Here is a 21,914-nt window from a genome sequence, read left to right as displayed (position 1 = left end):
TAATTTAGATCATGGACAATGCTGAAATCAACAACATCATCAAAATCATGGGTCTGCAGTTCAAGGAGAAGTACAACGACCCAGACACCCTGAAGAACCTGAGATACGGCAAACTGATGATCATGACAGATCAGGACCAGGACGGCTCTCACATCAAGGGCCTTCTCATCAACTTCATGCACCACTTCTGGCCCAACCTCCTGAAGTACAATGTCATTGAGGAGTTCATCACACCCATTGTCAAGGTATAGGATACATGTACTGTCACTGTAATGTGTATGTAATAGAAAGATGAAAGTGAATGCTGTCCTTTGAGGTTGAAAAATACTTGAAGTATAAAATATATTGCAGGTCACAAAAGGAAAAACAGAGCTATCTTTCTACAGCTTACCAGAGTTTGAGGAATGGAAGAGAGAAACAGAAAACTGGCACACCTACCGAGTAAAGTACTACAAAGGTCTTTATCAATTTTCACCCAAAATTACATGTATTACTTATTTCCATGTGTGTTATGAATAAAAATAAAAATATAATAAAAAGTGTAAAAGTACGTATATGAAATAATCAAATAATTTGTATTTATAACAGTATGTTTCTTTACAGTCAGTCTGTATTTCTCATTTTCTTCATCTCTAGGTTTGGGTACCAGCACATCAAAAGAGGCCAAGGAATACTTCAGTGATATGGAGCGTCACAAAATCCCATTCAAGTACACAGGAGCAGAGGATGACGCTGCCATCAATCTGGTCAGTTCTGCAGATTTTTTATTCCAAGGTGCACAAATGTACACAGTGAATTAGAATTGAACATACATGTATTTTTCAGAACTAGCTTTTTATCTTATGCTGTATTTTATGTAGGCTTTCAGTAAAAAGAAGATTGAAGAAAGAAAAGAATGGCTCACAAGTTGGATGGAAGACAGAAAAAGGAGATCTGAAATGGGATTGCCTGAGGTACAGTCTAACAAAGCATGTAGAAAAATATTCTTACTTAATTAAAGACTTTTTTTTTTATTATGCAACTACATGTAATTTGATTACTGTCCAACTCTCATGAGGGGTCCTATGGGTTTTCAGAACTTCTTGTATGGAAAAGGCACCAAGGCCATTACGTACAATGACTTTATCAATCGGGAGTTGATCCTATACTCCAACATGGACAACACTCGCTCCATTCCCTCCATGGTGGACGGACTTAAACCCGGTCAGCGAAAAGTCCTGTTCACCTGCCTGAAAAGGAATCTCACCAAGGAGCTAAAGGTGGCTCAGCTCGCCGGTTCTGTGGCCGAAATGTCAGCTTATCACCACGGTGAGGTAAGTATAGAAAATACGATGGTTTATACTTGTATTTTGTTTGTCAAGTTCTTTTTTGACAATCTGGAGCTGTGATTGATTCATGTTGGATAGGTGTGCTGATTTAAATTCATAAATATAATTTAAGAAATACATGTTCAACATTTATCTATTAGATATACAAACTAAAATTCAAGCACATATTATACAATGTTGAAAATCTATGCAATTGATTTCTTTTCTGAAGTTTCATTCTTTTAAAAAGCTTTACTCAACAGGGCTCTACATTAACTTTTTTTCCTACTTGTCCATTTGGACAAGTGACCAAGACATTTACTTGTCCGAACTTTAACTTCACTTGTCCGAAAAATTTTCAATATTACAGATCAAATAATGTCAACTTGAAAACTACAGTTCTGTATTACTTAAATAAAGTCATTTATTGATTATTAGGGCCCCGCAAGGATTTGCGGGTGCCCTATAGTAATCACTCTGTCCGTCCGTCCTTCTGTCCGTCCGTCTGTCACTCTTCCGTCCACAAATTTCGTGTTTTTTTCTAATAACTTTTTTTATGGTTGCCCAATCAAGTTCAAATTTGGTATGGTAGTTCAGTAGGCAGAAATACATATTTTGATGCTAAGTTTGGTTCTCTATGTCTTCTGGTTTGGAGCTGGGGTGGTGGGGTAGATTCCTAACTATGCATAAGAATGAATGAGCAAAGAGTGATAACTGCTGAGAATGAATGGGCAAAGAGAGATAACTGCTGAGAATGTTACCATTGTATACATTGAAGGCTGTGCAATATTTGTCCTTTGGGATTAATTAACCTTCCACACTATTTTATTTTTTGATTATTTATTTTATTTTTTTCTGCCTTAATGCTGTTAATTTTAACAGGTAATCAGATAATAACCCCATTCTGTCATTTCTGAAGAAAAAAATCTTAATTGTAAATTCAGAAGAAAAGGATGAGAGAGCAGAACAATTAATCCCCTGGGATTAATTATCTTGCCTGCTGCAGAAAATTTAGAGGCTTATCTCTATCTGTCATATGGAGATTAATGAACACCTTTGTCTGCACTGATGTTTGTTTTGAAGCAAATAAAACTCTCATTCCATGAGCTGCACCCTAATATTTTTACCCCTCAGTTTAAAGGATGGTATTTGATAAAGAATATATTTCATTCTAGTCCAAATACTTATATTCTGTAAAATAAAAAAAATATATGAATTACAATAAAGAACTATATATGATAAGAGTTAAATTTGGCCCCCATAATTCGCCATTTTTTAAAGTGTTTCGGTACAATAAAATGTTAACTAATTTTTTTAGAAGAGTTGATGTAAAGTATATTTTTCATCTATTTATTTGATTTATTTGCACTCACTGGCAGTATATGACGTCAGAAGTGCGCCATTTCTATAATTCAATCAAAATGAGCCAAAAATTGACATTTTTCTTATCTATTTACGAATGGGAAAAATAGAGCGCATGCTTGAACAAGGAAAATTTTTTTGTCACATATTCGTCTTGGCTAGAAACATCTCTGATTAAAATATTTTATTTGTTCAAGAATGCGCTCTTTGTTTTCGGAAGGAAAAGTTGCTTGAAAACAAGCTGTTTTACGCTAAAAATGCAAAAATGGCGGGAAAAGGTTGTCTTTACAATGTCAAATTTCTAAATTGTGGGCACTTGAACCAAAATGAATATTATGTAAGCACATCACATACATATCTGTACTAAGAAAACAAAGAATGATAGTAAAATGATGATGTTCATTTTAGGGGGCCATTTTATGCCCTTATCATATATAGTCCTTTAAAAAAATTTTTTTTATTAGATATCAGTTTTTTTATTCTTTTTTTTTTTCTTTTTAATGGATGTTTTGGTGTTGTTGTTTTTGGTTGCTATGTTTATATTAAAGGAAACTTAAGAATAGTACCTGAAAATGTTCCTTCTGTAAGCCCTCATTAAATTCAATAAATGGATGAGAGCAGGATAATTAATCCCCTGAGATTAATTATCTTGCCTGTTTCAGAAAATCTAAGGTCTGTCTTTATCTGTTATATGTATTACCGTACACTTGTGTATGCAAGTGGTTTGTTTGAAGTTGAGGCAAAGTCTAGGTATCATTGCATTGGTATCAATTCTTTGTTTTTCTAACAAATTTTATTTCATCCCATGTTAACCTCCTTTATCCCATGGATATGACTCATTGGATATTTTTAGCTCACCGAGACGAAGTCAAGGAGAGCTTATGCTATACCCTCGGCGTCGGCGTCGGCGTCCGGACCTGGTTAAAGTTTTTGTTGCAGGTCCTGTATCTAAGCTATTATTTGTCCTATCTTCACCAAACTTGCATGGATGATGCATCTGGACCTACTTATGGACTTGAAAGACTTGGATGCTGAGTCTGGGTCCTAAATTTCAGATGCTGAAGGAGGTTAAGGTTGTTGGACCAGGTTAAAGTTTTTGTTGCAGGTGCCCTTTGATAGCAATATCTTAGTTACTGCTGGTCCGTACTTCACCAAACTTGCATGGATGGTTTGCCTTATGATACTGATGCACCAGACAGGCTTGAGTGCTGAATCTGAGCTATAGGTTTCGGATGCTGGAGGAGGTTAAGGTTTTTAGAGCTGGTTAAAGTTTTTGTTGCAGGTGCCCTCTGATGATTATATCTTAGTTACTACTGGTCCTAACTTCACCAAACTTGTATGGATGGTGCGTCTTATGATACTGATGCACCTGACAAGCTTGAATGCTGAATCTGAGCAATAGGTTTCGGATGCTGGAGGAGGTTAAGGTTTTAAGAGCTGGTTAAATAAAGTTTTTGAAACAGGTGCCCTCTGATGATGATATCTTAGTTATTACTTGTCCTTACTTCACCAGACTTCCATGGATGGTGTGTCTTATGATACTGATGCACCTGACAGGCTTGAATGCTGAGTCTGGTTTCGGATGCTGGATAAAGTTAAGTTTTTAGGAACAGGTCACATGTTTAATAGATGATAGTACTATTTCAAACTTGCATAGTTGATTTAACTGTAATATGAATGAATCGCAGAGGTAGCTTCAGATGCAGAGCTTGATCTCCATTATCAAGGATGCTAAAAAATAAATCTTAGTTATTACAGGTCCTAACTTCACCAAACTTTAATGGATGGTGTCTTATGATACAGATGCACCTGACAGGCATGGATGCTGAATCTGAGCCATAGGTTGCGGATGCTGGAGGAAGTTAAGGTTTTAATTGCTAGTGCCCTCTGATGATGATATCTTAGTTATTACTGGTCCAAACTTCACCAAACTTGCATGGATGATGCGTCTTATGATACCAATGCACCTGATGGGCTTGAATGATGAATCTGAGCCATAGGTTTCGGATGCTGGATGAGGTTTAGTTTTTTGGAACAGGTCACATGTTTTATAGATGATAGCTTGCATAGTTGATTTAACTTTATTATAAATTAAATGCAGAGGTTGCTTCAGATGCAGAGCCTGATCTCCATTATCAAGGATGCTAAAGAAATCTCCTACCTCACTCAAACCAGCTCGATAGATAGATGTGTTTGTTGATAAATGATATAACATGATTCCTATGATATAGTATTGTATGATATGAAACAATATTGTTTGATATGATACAATATGATATCTTATGTTATATTATAAAAAGTTATACGATAAGATATGATATTGTATCAATTTTTTTTTATATTTTATATGATATTGTTTCATGATATTGTTATGTATAGTATTGTATATTATGATACAATATTGTAATATTGTATTTTTAATTTATTATTTTATCACATGATACAATTACATAAGATATTGCAAAATATTATATTGTATCCTATGATACAATATTGTATATTCTATAATATTGTATCATACAATATTGTATAATATGATATTGGTTTCAGTAATATAGAATTATATCACATGAATTGTATAATATGATATTGTAATATTATATAATATTGTATCATACGATATTGTATGATATGATATTGGTTTATATGATATATTATAATATCACATGAAATTGTATTATATGATATTATAATACATATTATTGTGTCATATGATACAATATGTATAATATAATAATGTATTTTATAATATTTTACTTTATCACATAATATTGTATCATTTGATAAGATACAATGTTGGAATCAAATTATATTGTATTATATGATATAATATCATATAATGTATCAAATATGTTTCAGTGTCATTTAATACAATATCATACTATATTATACAATATAATATCATGTTTCAATGTTATGTTGTATTATGTAATATGATATTGTAATATAATACTATATTGATTTATATTTTATGATATTGTATTATGTGATCAAATACAATAAGGTATAACACAATACAATGTCATATCATACGTTACAATATCATATCTCATTATTGTTTATTACGGTATTTCATTGTATTATATGATATATATTATAAATATGACATGATGCAATATTTCATTTTATATCATTGTATTGATTAACATATGAACATATGATTATCATAAAAAAATTTATCAGATGATATACGATATTTTGTCAAAACAGAATCCATGAATATCCAAGATCATAAAGTATGATTTTCATATAAAATGATAAAGGTGGTCTTATAAAGGTGATGTCTCATAAGGGTGATGCTCCGTCTTGGTGAGCTTAGTAATCTATGATTACCTATGTTTTGGATATCCCACAGTTGTGACTTTACAACGGGATTTGCGTAGGCATAATGAAGTAAAATAATGTGGAGTTTAATAAACAGTGTAAACATTGATTGTGGTGTATAAAACATGGGATAAATAGAATCTCATATGATTTGTAGTATAATATGATTTTTATCCAACTTGTGTGTTTTATCCCCTCACTAAGGCTCAAGAAAAAAACACTTTAATTGTTGGATGAAAATCATATCCAACTACAAATCACGAGATCCTATATATTGCAGTTCTTTACATCTTATGCTGGGCATTTATTTCTCATCATTGTTAATATAAAGAGGATGGAATTCAAAGTTTTTTTCACTTCTCTATATTAATTGTCATAGCGGGGCCCTTCCTGACTGGTCAGTTTTCTAGTTCTTGCTATAATTAAGAACCTGACTTATCAAATGGAAACTTCAAATGTCTTTCATAAATTTATTTGTTCCACATAACATTAAACATGATTTGTCAGCTGTAGCTTTGTCATGGCAAATTACAAGACATTTTAAATTTAGCATCAGGTTTAAAAATACATGTAACTGTTATATTAATTTCTCAGCTGTTTTTTAAACTAAACATGGAAAGCCATCATAGTCTATCAATAATGAATGAAACCTAAAATAAATTACATTTCTTTCCATAATCCTTTATCTTTACTACCATTTCTTCCTTTCTTTTTCTTAACATGTGTGTTTGGTACTTTGTAAGAACTAAGATCCCCACCTTTACAGTTCAATGTTGAAAGTTGTTTAAAATTATTGAACTTCAATCCCGATCAAGAGTAACTCAACTGCATTGCAACTTGATGTCGGGATCGAAATTCAAAATAACTAATCGATAAACTTATAACGAGACTACGGATAAACTTATCACACAATTTTCTTTCCTTTTTTAAATGTTGGAGACTTCTTTACATAAAAATGCACTTGTCCAGTCGGACAAGTGGTCAGCAATATTCACTTGTCCGTATATTGTTTTAACTGGTACCGGGCAAGCGGACAAGCGTTAATGTCGAGCCCTGCTCAAAGTATACAAGCTGTAACACACTGATCCTTGTATTCTGTTTATAGGCATCTTTGATGAACACAATCATCAACTTGGCTCAAAACTTTGTTGGCTCCAACAACCTGAACATCCTGCAGCCCATTGGTCAGTTTGGTACCAGGTTACACGGGGGGAAAGACGCCGCCAGCCCTCGTTACATCTTTACAGCTCTCAGGTCGGTTAGGATACTTGTGCATTACTGTCATAATAAATTCTCAGTGTAATATTATGGTGAAAATGGTAACATAGAGTAGCTTGGCATATAGAATATGAATTAAGACAGAAGCAAGAATTGCAATTCATCATTTTCTTTACAGCCCTTTAGCACGTATGCTATTCAACGTAAACGATGATCCTTTGCTGAAGAGCAATTTTGATGACAACTTGAAGATTGAGCCTGAGTGGTACTGTCCCATCATTCCTATGGTGCTGGTAAATGGAGCGGAAGGAATCGGAACAGGATGGAGCACCAAGCTCCCGAACTACGACGTCAGGGAGATCATTGCCAACATCAAGAGAATGCTGGATGGGGAAGACCCTCTTCCAATGGTAATGCTCTAAAAAAAAAAAATATTGCTTCATTGACATGGTAATTCATTTGGAAAAATTAATTTACAGAGAGATGATTATCATAAAAGATTTATATATTTTATTTTTAGGTCACCTGAGTCACTCAGGTGACCTATTGCAATTGGTCTTCGTGCGTCGTGCGTTAACAATTTTACATTTTTAACTTCTTCTTGGAAACTACCAAGCCAATCGTTACCATTTTTGGTGTGAAGCATCTCTATGGTAAGAAGAATCTAAATTGTGAAATTTATGGCTCTACCACCCCTGGGGTGCCACGGGTGGGGCCAAATATGCAAAAAAAGCCAAATTTTCAAAAATCTTCTTCATGTGAGGAAAAAACTGAATGCATGGTTATGATGTCCATGAAGCCCTCTACCAAAATTGTGAAATTTATGGCCCCTGGGTCAGGGGTTCTGGCTCTAGGGTGGGGCCAATATGGCCATATAGTAAAAATGTATTAAAATCTTAGAAAATCTTCTTCTCTACTCCCATATATATTTGTTAAAAACTAAATGCATGGTTATGATGTCCATGAAGCCCTCTACCTTAATTGTGAAATTCATGACCCCTGGGTCAGGGGTTCAGGCTCTAGGGTGGGGCCAATATGGCCAAATAGTAAAAATGTATTAAATCTTAGAAAATCTTCTTCTCTACTATCATATATATTTGTTAAAAACTAAATGCATGATAATGATGTCCATGAAGCCCTCAACCTAAATTGTGAAATTCATGACCCCTTTGTTAGGTGTTCATGCTCTAGGGTGGGGCCAATATGGCCATATAGTAAAAATGTATTAAATCTTAGAAAATCTTCTTCTCTACTCCCATATGTATTTGTTAAAAACTAAATGCATGTTTATGATGTCCATGAAGCCCTCTACCTTAATTGTGAAATTCACGACCCCTCGGTCAGGGGTTCAGGCTCTAGGGTGGGGCCGATATGGCCAAATAGTAAAAATGTATTAAATCTTAGAAAATCTTCTTCTCTACTCCTATATATATTTGTTAAAAACTAAATGCATGATTATGATGTCCATGAGGCTCTCTACTAAAATTGTGAAATTCATGACCCCTTTGTTAGGTGTTCATGCTCTAGGGTGGGGCCAATATGGCCAAATAGTAAAAATGTATTAAATCTAAGAAAATCTTCTTCTCTACTCCCACACATGTGGGCAAAAAACTGAATACATGGTTATGATATCCACAATCTCCTTTACCTAAATTGTGAAATTCATGGCCCCTGGGTCAGGGGTTCAGGACATGAGGGGGGGGGGGGGGCAATATGGCAATAAAGTGTTAATGCATATAATGTTTAAAAATCTTCTTCTCTATTCTCACACATCTGTATAAAAAAAACCGACTAATAATTATGTTTACCAGGAAGTCCTCTACTGAAATTTAAATTTTCATGTCCCCTGGGGTATGGGTTTTGACTCTAGGGCAGGGCCAAAATGGATGTATAGATGTTAATGCATATAACGTTAAAAAATTATCTTCTTTACTCCCACACACCTGAAAGGAAAACTAAATTCATTATTTTGTAGACCAGATCTTTAAGTTTTTCACCAAAATTATAGGTTTCACAGTTCTTTTTTAATTAAATGTGGTTGTCATTACAAATTTATAATTTTTCTACTCCAGTATGAAACCTAATTAATTAGATGCATATATGAGACTCCATGACAAGTTTGTGTATTGGATATATGCTACTCAGGTGACCGTTAAGGCCAATTGGCCTCTTGTTTTATCCCCATTAGATTGATGATTCAACATTATTTTTAGGTCACCTGAGTCACTCAGGTGACCTATTGCAATTGGTCTTCGTCCGTCGTCGTGCGTTGTGCGTCGTGCGTCGTGCGTTAACAATTTTACATTTTTAACTTCTTCTTGAAAACTACCAGGCCAATCGTTACCATTTTTGGTGTGAAGCATCTCTATGGTAAGAAGAATCTAAATTGTGAAATTTATGGCTCTACCACCCCTGGGGTGCCATGGGCGGGGCCAAATATGCAAAAAAAGCCAAATTTTCAAAAATCTTCTTCTCTACTTCCACACATGTGAGGAAAAAACTGAATGCATTGTTATGATGTCCATGAGGCCCTCTACCAAAATTGTGAAATTTATGGCCCCTGGGTCAGGGGTTCTGGCTCTAGGGTGGGGCCAATATGGCCATATAGTAAAAATGTATTAAATCTTAGAAAATCTTCTTCTCTACTATCATATATATTTGTTAAAAACTAAATGCATGATTATGATGTCTATGAAGCCCTCTACCTAAATTGTGAAATTCATAGCCCCTGGGTCAGGGGTTCAGGCTCTAGGGTGGGGCCGATATGGCCAAATAGTAAAAATGTATTAAATCTTAGAAAATCTTCTTCTCTACTCCCATATATATTTGTTAAAAACTAAATGCATGGTTATGATGTCCATGAAGCCCTCTACCTTAATTGTGAAATTCATGACCCCTCAGTCAGGGGTTCAGGCTCTAGGGTGGGGCCGATATGGCCATATAGTAAAAATGTATTATATCTTAGAAAATCTTCTTCTCTACTCCCATTTATATTTGTTAAAAACTAAATGCATGATTATGATGTCCATGAGGCTCTCTACTAAAATTGTGAAATACATGACCCGTTGGTCAGGTGTTCATGCTCTAGGGTGGGGCCAATATGGCCATATAGTAAAAATGATTTAAATCTTTAAAAATCTTCTTCTCTACTCCTACACATGTGGGCAAAAAACTGAATACATGGTTATGATATCCACAATCTCCTTTACCTAAATTGTGAAATTCATGGCCCCTGGGTCAGGGGTTCAGGACATGAGGGGGGGGGGGGCAATATGGCAATAAAGTGTTAATGCATATAATGTTTAAAAATCTTCTTCTCTATTCTCACACATCTGTATAAAAAAAACCGACTAATAATTATGTTTACCAGGAAGTCCTCTACTGAAATTTTCATGTCCCCTGGGGTATGGGTTTTGACTCTAGGGCAGGGCCAAAATGGATGTATAGATGTTAATGCATATAACGTTAAAAAATTATCTTCTTTACTCCCACACACCTAAAAGGAAAACTGAATTCATTATTTTGTAGACCAGATCTTTTAGTTTTTCACCAAAATTATAGGTTTCACAGTTCTTTTTGAATTAAATGTGGTTGTCATTACAAATTTATAATTTTTCTACTCCAGTAAGAAACCTAATTAATTAGATGCATATATGAGACTCCATGACAAGTTTGTGTATTGGATATATGCTACTCAGGTGACCGTTAAGGCCAATTGGCCTCTTGTTTGATAATGTATGTGTTTTTATTGTTAGGTGCCTAGCTACAAGAACTTCAAGGGCACGATAGAGGAGCTGAGTGAGAGCCGGTTCATTGCGAGTGGAGAGGTGGCCATTATTGACGACCAGACCGTTGAGATCACGGAGCTGCCCATCAGGACCTGGACCCAGAACTACAAAGAGGATGTGCTGGAGATCATGTTACACGGGACAGAGAAAACGCCCTCAATGATTACGTATGTACTCTCTGCACACAGTCAAATACCACTCAGAAGTTAGTACATGTACTATTTTTGAAGATTCTCATGATTTCTTGAATGAAAGAAGAATTCTTATGTATTTTTTTGTTTGAAATTTTGAAGGGATTTCAAAGAGTATCACACAGATTCTACAGTGAAGTTTGTTGTAAAGATGACGCCAGAGAAGCTGGCAGCTGCAGAGGAACAGGGACTTCACAAAGTCTTCAAACTGCAGTCCAACATTTCCACAAACACAATGGTAAGGCTTACAAACACTGTAAATTAATTCTGAGTAACTTTAAGTAAGGGATGGTTACTCTAAGAAATATGAATATGTGAACGAGATGATTCGTTTTTTAGGTGTTGTTTGACCACAATGGTTGTATCAGGCGATATGAAGACATCACAGATGTCCTGAGAGAGTACTTTGATGTCCGTTTGAGTCTCTACCAGAAACGCAAGGACTACATGGAGGGGCTGTTGACAGCGGAGGCCAATCGTCTGGAGAACATTGCCAGGTTTATCATGGAGAAAATAGATGGCCTTATTACAATTGGTTAGTATTTCTTGACTCTAAGAAGTTAATACAGTGAAATCAATCGTGTGTAAGTGAGTGATTAAACTACAAAAATTTGCATTCCACAGAGAACAAGCCAAAGAAAGAACTGATTCAGATGTTGGTCAGAAGAGGCTATGACTCGGATCCATTAAAGAGATGGAAAGAATTACAGGCCAAGGACAAAGTAAAAATTTTGATTTGATACTAGTTAAGTAACGAGCTTATACGTGTATGCACTCAATTTTAAATGACCTCATCAAAACTGTATTGTATACAATATTTTTTGTTTAGTTTGTTAGAAATAAAAAAAAAATATCAAAGGTTTTTGAATGCAGTGATCTTGATCTTAAAATGAACATTTCATATTTGATAAGGAGGATGCTGATGACAATGAAGAGGAAGATGATGATGAGAGCACCGCCTCTGGTTCATCGGGTGGCCCCGACTTCAACTACATCCTCAACAACCCACTGTGGTGCCTTACCAAGGAAAAGAAAGATGCCCTTCTGAAACAGAGGGATGAGAAGGTGAGTGAATCAGGGCTTCTAAGTGGGGGGATTTGTTTTAATTTTAGCCAAGTTGTACCCTGTAAGAAAGAAAAATGCTTCCAATGTACAGGTGACACTCGATGGCTCGAACTTCGATCTCTCGAAGTTCTTGATCTCTCTAAGTGAACTCACGGTCCCAATTTTTTTCTCTATATAACTAAGCAAATTTACGCTTGATCTCTCGAACTCCGATCTCTCGAAGTTCTTGATCTCTCGAAGTAACACCTGGGTCCCGTTACACATATTTCATTGTTTTTCACTCTTGATGACTCGAAGTGGTTGCTGTGTACACACGCGGCCGATCAAGCGTATAATTATAGCTACGCGTGGACCTTACCTGGATGGTTGAGTGAACTCATGGGGGCTAGCGTGGTAGTGTTAATTGGTTGATTACGTAAGTGACACTACCCCTTGCTTTCTTCAAAGGGTGGATAGGTAATTTGTAAGTGATCTATTAACTTTAACAACTTGTGAAAGTTACGGTAAATGCTCTTTATTTAAAATATTCTAACGTAATGATTAAGAGAACATAAGATGCTTAAAAGATTTTTAACATGAAAAAATACACTTAATAACCACACAAGTAGGTTCTATATTGTTTAAATTGAAGTAATGTACATATGTAGCAGAAAATACGATTGAAATCATGTCAAACTATCCTTCCATGTTATAAATATAAATTTCCGGCTACTATAATTTTAGAACCAAAATGACCGGAACAAAAATTTCCGGATTTTTTTAAACTTTCGATCTCTCGAACTCTTGATCTCTCGAAGTTTAATCATGGTCCCCTGAAGTTCGAGTTATCGAGATTCACCTGTATGTAATTACAATTTAATTCAAATAAAATTTGCCTTCAGTAGGTATAGATACATGGGAATGTTCTACTGAGTGAATGCTCTATGTCAAAATGATTTAAGATTTTGTACGAAGTTTTATGAATCTTTTTCTCTGTGTGTACAGAAATCTGAACTAGAAGCTCTGAAGAAAAAGAGTAAAGAAGACCTGTGGATGGATGATTTGGAGGAATTTATGCAAAATCTGGAAGTATGTTTATTTTTATTTTTAGTTGTTAGAAATTATTTCCCTTGCAATTAATATTGTAAAGGCAAAGCAGTGATGAGTGTTTCAATTCATTCTTATGTTATAGTATTTTGATAAATTTGTTTTCAAAAACTGAACCTAACTTGTTAAATTATTGCTTATACTAGCAGAAACAAAGTCTTTTTAGAAAAAAGAAGGAAAAAAACTCTGTGCATATTCATGTTTAATAACCATAACTGATGAACTCTAGGTGCCTGAGTGTTTTGAAACTGCATGTACAGAAAGAAAAATTTTGTGATTTGTTATTTGATAAACATTGATAATAGGAATTGGAGCAGAAGGAGAGAGAGGATGAGAAGCAGTCATTGAGCAAACCTGTCAAGATCAAGGGGAAAGGAGTGAAGGCCCGTAAAGTAGTAGAGGAGATGAACAAACCATCGCCCATGGGTCGACGAGTGGTGCCAAGAATCGACACTGCCATGAAAAACAAAGCAGACGCAGCAGCAAACAAGATTCAGAAAGCCAAAGTATGAACCAGATATGAAGGAATCGCTTTGCAAATAAAATTTACATTTTACTTCATTTTATATTTGGACATTCAATGATTTTGTATTATTTGAAGTTGAAAAAAGAGGCAAAGAACCTTATGGATTGCTTTGACAAAGAAGAGGAGGAGGAGGAGGATGTTATGGAGCACACAAGTCTAGCGGAACGTCTGGAAAAAAAGACAGGCATCAAGTCTCCAACGTCTAAAGTAAATGGACAGCCCAAGACAGAAGCAGTTGCTGAGAAACCTGCTAAAAAGAAACAGGGTCAGTGTTAATGAAATGTAACGTATACTGTCTCAGATAATCATATATACAATGTACAGATACATAGGAAAGATGTTGAAATATTTCTGCTTTCTTATATACAGTACGCAAGCCAAGAGACACCTCTGCAAGTCCCAAGAAGAAAGGAAAGAAAGGCAAAAAGAAGAATCCTTGGTCAGATTCGGAGGAGGAATCGGAAGGTGGCATGTCAGACTCTGACATGGATGGCAGCTTCATGGAGAATCTGAAGCCCAAAATTGACAGGCCAAAACGGGAAACAAGTGAGTAAATAAGTTATGATGGGTATCTAGAACTGAAGGGGTATCAAAAACCATCAAAAGAAAAGTTGTTTGCATCAAGTATTGATGGCTTGAATGATTCCTGGATTTTGTTCTATGATAATTTCGTTAATTATGAATACAGGTAACTCTTGATGGCTTGAAGTTCTTGATAGCTCAAAGTGAGTCTTCAGTCCTATTTTTTTCCCTATATAATTAACAGATTTAGTCTTGATTTCTTTAAAGCTTTGATCCTTTGAAGTCAAAAGCAGTCCCAGAAATTCATAATCTTATGTTTTTTACCCTCGATACTTTGAAGAGGGTCTGTATATGCAAGCGTTACCTAATTCACACCTATACTTGGGCATTTGATTGGTTCCAGGCGTTACACGGGTGACCCGTGTAATGTGATGTTTCTTCAGGTGACACTTGCCTTGAAAGGTGATAATTGATCAGTGATATTTAATCTATAATTACCGGTAACACTGACCGTCTTACGATAATTTGGAGACACAGTGAAAATGAGAAATTAATTACTGCTGAGACGATAATTTTGAGCCAAAGTCAAAGCGACTCCAGAATTATGCATATCAGCATTATTGTCATTTTAATGATCTTTGCTAAACAGCAGGTGAAGGACCAGTACACATTGACACAGTAGTGTGGTTTCATTAATATTCAAGGGTATCAAATTTCGTGGATATAGTGAAAATAACAGTTTCAAGGATACGTAAATTCGTGGTTAATGACCCTATCAATACAAATTATTAGCATAAATTGCACTTCAATGAACATTTAATTTCATGGATAAACTTAACAATGAAATCCACGAAAATTAGTATTCAACGAATTTTGATGAAACCACAGTACTGAGCAATCTAGTCATAATATAATGCATGAAATAATTATATCCCCACTACAAAGGAAAAGGGAGTATACTGTTTTACCCTTGTGTCTGTCTGTCTGTCCATAACAAAAATTTCTGTCACATTTTTCTCAGCAACTATATATTGCAGATGCTTGAAATTTTAACACACTATTTGTTAAAGCATGCCTTATCCTGGGATGTATTTTTGTTTTAGTCGGATGTCAACTTCCTGTTAAATCGACTTTGTTTATTTTTAGCCTAAATCATCAAACAAATTTTTGTCAAAGATTTTTCAGCAACTATTTATTGCAGATGCTTGAAATTTTACAATGCTATTTATTTAGGTATGCCATATCACAGGATCTATTTTTTTAACTTTATACTGGATTCCAATTTTTAATTGTCGAATGACGACTTTGCCTGTTTGCAAATTCACATGTATTTTTGTACTAGTCGGATGTCAACTTCCTGTTAAATCGACTTTGTTTATTTTTAGCCTAAATTATCAAACAAACTTTTGTCAAAGATTTTTCAGCAACTATTTATTGCAGATGCTTGAAATTTTACAATGCTATTTATTTAGGTATGCCATATCGTGGGATCTATTTTTTTAAAATTTATATTGGATTCCAATTGTTAATTGTTAAATGACGACTTTGCCTGTTTTGCAAATTCACATCAGAGCGGGGGTATTACTAGTGAGCATTGGCTCACAGACAACTTGTTATCTTGACATTATTCAATCTTTGTTTCTACATTTATTTATTTTTTAAAAAATCCAGTTCTGCTTAAAAAATGTTGTCTGAGCACATATGTAAGCACTAATTAAATGGCTTTAGTTAATCATCATCCAGTAAGACTAAAATTAAAACCTGTTGGGCAACCAAGGAAATTCCATACTCTTAAAACATAAAACTCTTGATCCCTTGAAGTTTTACCTCGGTCCCATGAATTTCAAGCTATCAAGAGTCACCTGTTTAAAAATTTTGTTCTGATTTTGTCGTTTAATCAATATAACTGAGGTCAGTACACATTTCTAATTATTAAAGTATTTTATAGAAATTATTTATACAACTTGTAACTCTGTAACCAATACAATGTATCTTCGGAGAATGAAATAGCATGGGACACAGTGTACCTATAGTTGCAAATTGATATTAAGTTTATCATTCTGGGCTGCATTTTACTAAGAACTTACGACAAAGTCGTCAATATTTACTGTCACGTAAAATGATCTCTAGAGAACAAAATTGACACAAAACCATTTGTTTACAAATATTTCAATTCCCATTATTATATTTTCCAGCCATAAAAATAATTCATTGATTCATTGGTGACTTATTAGCATTCATTAATTTGGTCGTAAGTTCTTTTGTAAAACGCAGCCCTGTCTTTTTCCATCTTCAGTAGTAAAACTGAAATATAAGTCTATTCCAACCACTCATCTCTTAATTGTCACTTTTATTAAATTTTTTTCTTCAGAAACTAAGCAAACCAAGTACAGTTTTGATTCTGATGAGGGTTCCATCAAGTCGGACAGTGATGAAGAGTTTGTGGCTGTCAACAACGAGGTCCATGAACCCAGAGTAGTGTCTTCTGAGGATGACATGCCTGTATCTAAAAAGTGAGTCAAACTGTATGGTTTAGGCCTCATAAAATTAAAAATTATGAAGGTTTTTAGTGGTTAAGGTCAAGATGTAGTAAATGATTCCAGAGTACTTGGTGCTAGAACCATTATGACATCATAACTGATGTGAAGAATCTTTTTCCTGTACTTTACGGCTGTAAAGGAATAATGTAGAAAATAAAACATTTTCTTCACTTTCTATTACAAATCATGGGAAATGTAATCGTGATACCTATATTCAGTTAAACATTATTTAATAGAGGAGGTCAAGAGCTTGTTTAATGCCGTTTTTGGAGAGACTAGGCATTCTAGATATGTTTCATTAGTCAAAAATGGACAAAACTCGAAGATTTGTTACTATTATCCTTAATATTTCATTGAAAATGACAGTTTAAAACATGATTTTTCATTGTGTTTACCAAATAATTTTAGCCCTGGTACACCCTATCAAACAAAGCTATTGTTATGAAGCATCATTAGGAGAATTTATATCTTAAATGTACATGTATTGACTATTGAAATTATTGCTTGCCAGAGGAGGATGATCTAGTTTCGCTTGTCATGCAAAAAAAGGTCTCCCGATGATATAACGAATTACAGATATGATGAAGTCATTCCATTGGTCCCTAGGACCTTGCTATAACCAAGTTTTACTGTAATATTTTGTGTGAAAAATCTTATATCCGTTTAACGAATTCGTAATAATAACTATAGTCAATTCAGTATATACATGTTTTCTCTCATCAGACTATAATTTTTGCTAATTGAGGCTTTAAATAAAAAAACATTACTTTGATACCTTTCATAATCGAATTTTAAATGAAAATGAATACATTCAAACTATTATGTTAAATGGTAGTACAAACTTTTTTAAACTGTAAAGGAATTCGTTATAAAGGTGTTAAATTTCGTTATTCACCTTTACGTCACTCAAAATCAGGCCTGGGGGCCATAAAACTTAGACAAACTCGCTTTTGATCTCAGTCTCACTTTTACAAAAGGAATGTATAGTGGAAAAGTGAGACTGAGCTCGTCTAAGTTTTATGGCCCCGGGGCCAGTTCGCTAGTCCGTAAACTTGTTATATCCGAATTCGTTATAACCATAATATTTTGCAGATGTTGTAAGAATTTTACCGAGGACTACAAAAACCTTCGCTATATCCGAAAATTCGCTATATCTGTGTTCGTACTAAACATGTTTTACTGTACTACTGTATACAGGGAAATATTTGGCCACGTTTTATTTTCGCCCCTTTCACCCTCATTTTCAGCGGGCAAATTAAAGACTTAGTGAATTCCAAGTTCTTAAATTATCTTTCTTTAAACAAACCTATATCTGGGCCAATTCAAGATGGGGCAAAAGCCTTTGCAAGTTAAGAAGGGCAAAAATAACACGGAGCAAAAATAATCCTGTATACAGTATTGTAGGACATCTTTGTGTAGCGTGATGTGACTGTATGCTGTACTGTAGTAATTGCCTTTGAAAACTGCCACAAATCAGTCTTGCACTAGATTTTTGTGTTTTAAAAAATGGCATGTAAAAAACTTGCTTTACAAGACTATGATCATATCATAAAAACTTTGATACAATAAAGTTATAATCCTGTTTAGTTTTGGGGAGATTTTTTATGCAAAAAGCATATTTTTATAAGGCTTCATTTTGCATATTTCTTTGGTCACAAAATTTCATTTGCAGTCAGTTTCATGTTTATGTTCCATTTACGGTATAAATGTCTCCATAGGTCCAAGGCTGTGGTGGAAGATGACGACTCGCCCATTAAAAAGACAAAGAAGACAAAAACAAAAAAGTAGGTGCTTTTGAAAAACATGTTGTTCCTGTTAACGAGTTGCATAAGACCACATGTTTCTGTTATTAAGATGAGTCATTCCTGTACATCTAATTATCACTGTCGTTATGACTTTAGCTGATATTGTCTAGGTGATTTACACATTATGATATGGTTTGCTACAGGCCTGCTATGGAGTTTTTGGATTCCTCAGATGAGGAGGATGGTAGCTCTCCAAAGTCGGATGCCCTCACATGGAAGTCTGCTTCCACAAAAGGTCAGGCGATGCAGCTCTAGATAATTAGCATTTAAATTTCTGTCTTTTTTTTTGCAAAAAAAAAAAGCGTTTGTTTTCAACTGTTTAAGGAACTGGTATTTACCGTAAACCAAGTATATATTAATGTAAGACATATACTTGCAATATTTATAATACCTGCAATATTTATAGGTAACCTCTTTTCACAGACATTTAAAGTCAAATACAGTTTGAAAGAAATAAAATAAGTACTTATTTAGTGGAAAATTTATGGTTGTTGATCAGCTTCCAATCAGCCATACAGGAATAAAACAATTCATACTTAATTTACAGTTCATCACACATATGCATGCTAGAATTTTTCATTCATTATGGTGTGGTAAGAAATTGGTCTCTGTCTAATGAAGTCAACGCTCAACATCTTGATTTTGATGTGTTGAGGGAAAAACTTGCAGATATCTGCGAATCTGAGATAAATGTACAAAGGGTTAAATACATAAAGAGGCAGTGAAAGGGACATTAAACTTACGGTACTTTTATATAAGAGTGACATTTAAGATATTCATGTTTGAGATACAAAAGTTAATTAAGCATTCATTCCTCTTAATATATTAATAAAGGAAACTTAAGTAGTGAAATCATTTAATTCATTCATTTTATAGAGCCAGCCCCAACAGTTATAAGTGATGATGATGATGACGACAAAGTCAACAAGGATATCTTAAAGTCAATATCTGAGCCCAAGGCAGCAGCCAAAAAACCGGCGGCAAAAAAGAAGACAGCAGCTAAAAAAGGTTAGGGGTTTTTTGGGGTTTTATTTTTAGCAATATTATCTCATTTGTTTGATAATTACCCTTATAAAATGGTTGTGGCCATTGCAGAAATGAAACATAATCCACTAACTTGTGACTACTGTAGATTCCTAATTTAACGCGAGGAATTAATATCCGCGTAAAATTGCGAGAAGCCCATCTCGCAGATTTTAAAACCTTGCTTTTATTTTTCAAAGACGTGAACTAAATGTAACTATGATAAAAATTCTGCGTTCGCGATGTTATATTCTCGGTAATTTATGCAAAACGGTTCAATCGCGAAATTTAATACTCGCGTAAAATAAGGAATCTACAGTATGTTTAAAGGAAAAAATCCTGCTAAAGTCACAACCAATACACATAGTTTTTCTTAAACATGTAGGAGTAAATACTTGGTTCATAAAATTATGTCTTGCTAAGGTTGTGTTTGGAAGTTTTTCACCTCAGTGGCAATCTGCATCATGTGTGTTGGCCTGATCATGGATTTTAAACAATGAGATTTTGATTTCTGACTGCCCTCCTGTTCTGCTTTAGCGGACCCCAAACAACCATCCATAGCTCAGGCCTTTAAGCCTAACACTGAGAATAATAAACCCAAGCAGCGCAAGCTGTTAACCACCAAGAAGCCGGTGCTGACCATATCTGACGACGAGGAAGGGGACGACGATGATGTCCTGATATCAGGTCTGACAGAGATCTGTTTATAGCATGCTGGGGTTATAGGTTCCTACAGCTGTGTCCAGAGACTGGGTCCACTGTGTGGGGCACTGATCCCCCCATATCACTCGCTCCCACACAGAAACCGCTGGATAGCCACTAACCCCTAACAAATGATGGATGTTTATGTTGATACTAAATTATTTGTCTAAGGATGATGTGACTGGGCTTTTCTTATTTTTCTTCTGTTTTTCAAATGTCGTTAAACTAAAGTCATTGTCTATTTTGCTGATTACAACTTAGGATGTTGTCGGTATTAACTGGTATTACAGGAACATGAATAATAATTTGAAGGCCTGTTTTCACAAAATATGAAGCCTAGTACACAATGAGGCAAATTGTGCTTGTTCAGTACATTTGTGTTGTTAAGGAGGCTCAGTGGTCAACAAATGAACAATCAGACCTGAGACCTACCTAAGATTTTAGCTATGATTTGTATAATTTTAAATTATTATTTCGTAAACATGGAAAAGAAACAATCCATATATTTCATCATTTAAATTTGCGCATTTTCCTTTATTTTTATAAAGAGCTCTTCTTCTAAAGAAGGTCAATGCAGTCAAAAAATGGCCAAGATTATTGAGCCTTCTTAAATAATGGAGAAAAAATTGATCCATAATTTTAAAAAAAAAATTATTATAGACTGTGGAACCATTTGAATTCGTGGGTGCCAATTTTCGTGGATTGTGACTTTCTTGCTCTTTTGCAGGGATGTAATTTCGTGGATGCAGTGGTTACTGTTTCAGAAAAATTGTTTACGTTGAGGATTTAAATTTGTGGGGGAGGGCTACCCACGAGTACCACGAAAATTGAACCACCACAAATTCTAATGATTCCACAGCACTGTTAAATGTATTACCGGGTAATGCAAGTATAAGTTGTTAAAAATTCTTACCTTTTACAGAGAAACCACCAAAAGAGACCAAGCCCAAGAAGGCAGCTAAACCGAAGAAAAAGTCAACAGATGATTCTGAGGACGATAAGCCGAAAAAAGCCACCAAGAAAAGGCCTGCAAAGAACTTCTCAGACAGCGACTTTTCAGAGGACGATTTCCTTCCTAAGAAAGCAGCTGGAGTGAAAAAGGTAGGAGAAAACAGAACATTTTCTGATTTTTCCGCCCCTGTCAGGGATGAACGTAACAATTCACCTCAATTATTTGGGTTTTCCCCCATCAGAGTTGTCTTTCTACATGTGAATATTTGATGTAAAATATTGACTATTATTTAACAGAAGAAAAAGTCGGAAAGCGATGATGAATTTGAAATGGAGGAGGATGTTGATGTACCAGTAGCTCCCCGAGCCAGAGCTGGAGGGAGAGCCAAGGGTGCAATAAAGTACAATTTCGGGGAATCATCAGAAGAAAGTGACTTTTAGAGAAAACAGGAAAAATGCATTGTCATCAGGAACTTTTTAACCTTCATGGAACAAATTTTTAGT

At 34.9% G+C, this 21,914-nt stretch overlaps 1 protein-coding gene across 2 annotated transcripts in view; it reads left to right on the top strand.

The window, feature by feature from the left end:
* Positions 1-21,914, top strand: part of LOC105343567 (DNA topoisomerase 2-alpha) — a 27,273-nt gene extending 5,359 nt beyond the window's left edge. For both annotated transcript variants that reach the window (XM_034445391.2, XM_011450975.4), the window contains exons 12-34: positions 9-245; positions 352-457; positions 637-746; positions 861-953; positions 1,077-1,313; positions 7,099-7,247; positions 7,390-7,621; positions 10,967-11,166; positions 11,293-11,428; positions 11,530-11,725; positions 11,815-11,912; positions 12,103-12,255; positions 13,240-13,323; positions 13,647-13,847; positions 13,943-14,132; positions 14,237-14,413; positions 16,761-16,902; positions 18,648-18,713; positions 18,878-18,969; positions 19,611-19,742; positions 20,295-20,444; positions 21,382-21,560; positions 21,708-21,914. In XM_034445391.2, the coding sequence (XP_034301282.2) occupies positions 9-245; positions 352-457; positions 637-746; positions 861-953; positions 1,077-1,313; positions 7,099-7,247; positions 7,390-7,621; positions 10,967-11,166; positions 11,293-11,428; positions 11,530-11,725; positions 11,815-11,912; positions 12,103-12,255; positions 13,240-13,323; positions 13,647-13,847; positions 13,943-14,132; positions 14,237-14,413; positions 16,761-16,902; positions 18,648-18,713; positions 18,878-18,969; positions 19,611-19,742; positions 20,295-20,444; positions 21,382-21,560; positions 21,708-21,851 (3,504 nt within the window). In that variant the 3' untranslated portion in view covers positions 21,852-21,914. The remainder of the gene's footprint in view (positions 1-8; positions 246-351; positions 458-636; positions 747-860; positions 954-1,076; positions 1,314-7,098; positions 7,248-7,389; positions 7,622-10,966; positions 11,167-11,292; positions 11,429-11,529; positions 11,726-11,814; positions 11,913-12,102; positions 12,256-13,239; positions 13,324-13,646; positions 13,848-13,942; positions 14,133-14,236; positions 14,414-16,760; positions 16,903-18,647; positions 18,714-18,877; positions 18,970-19,610; positions 19,743-20,294; positions 20,445-21,381; positions 21,561-21,707) is intronic.

The sequence above is a fragment of the Magallana gigas genome, chromosome 2 (genome assembly GCF_963853765.1).
Source record: "Magallana gigas chromosome 2, xbMagGiga1.1, whole genome shotgun sequence".
NCBI lineage: Eukaryota > Metazoa > Mollusca > Bivalvia > Ostreida > Ostreidae > Magallana > Magallana gigas.
The sequence above is the reverse complement of the archived record's forward strand: the minus strand, read 5'-3'. Positions and strand labels throughout refer to the sequence as shown.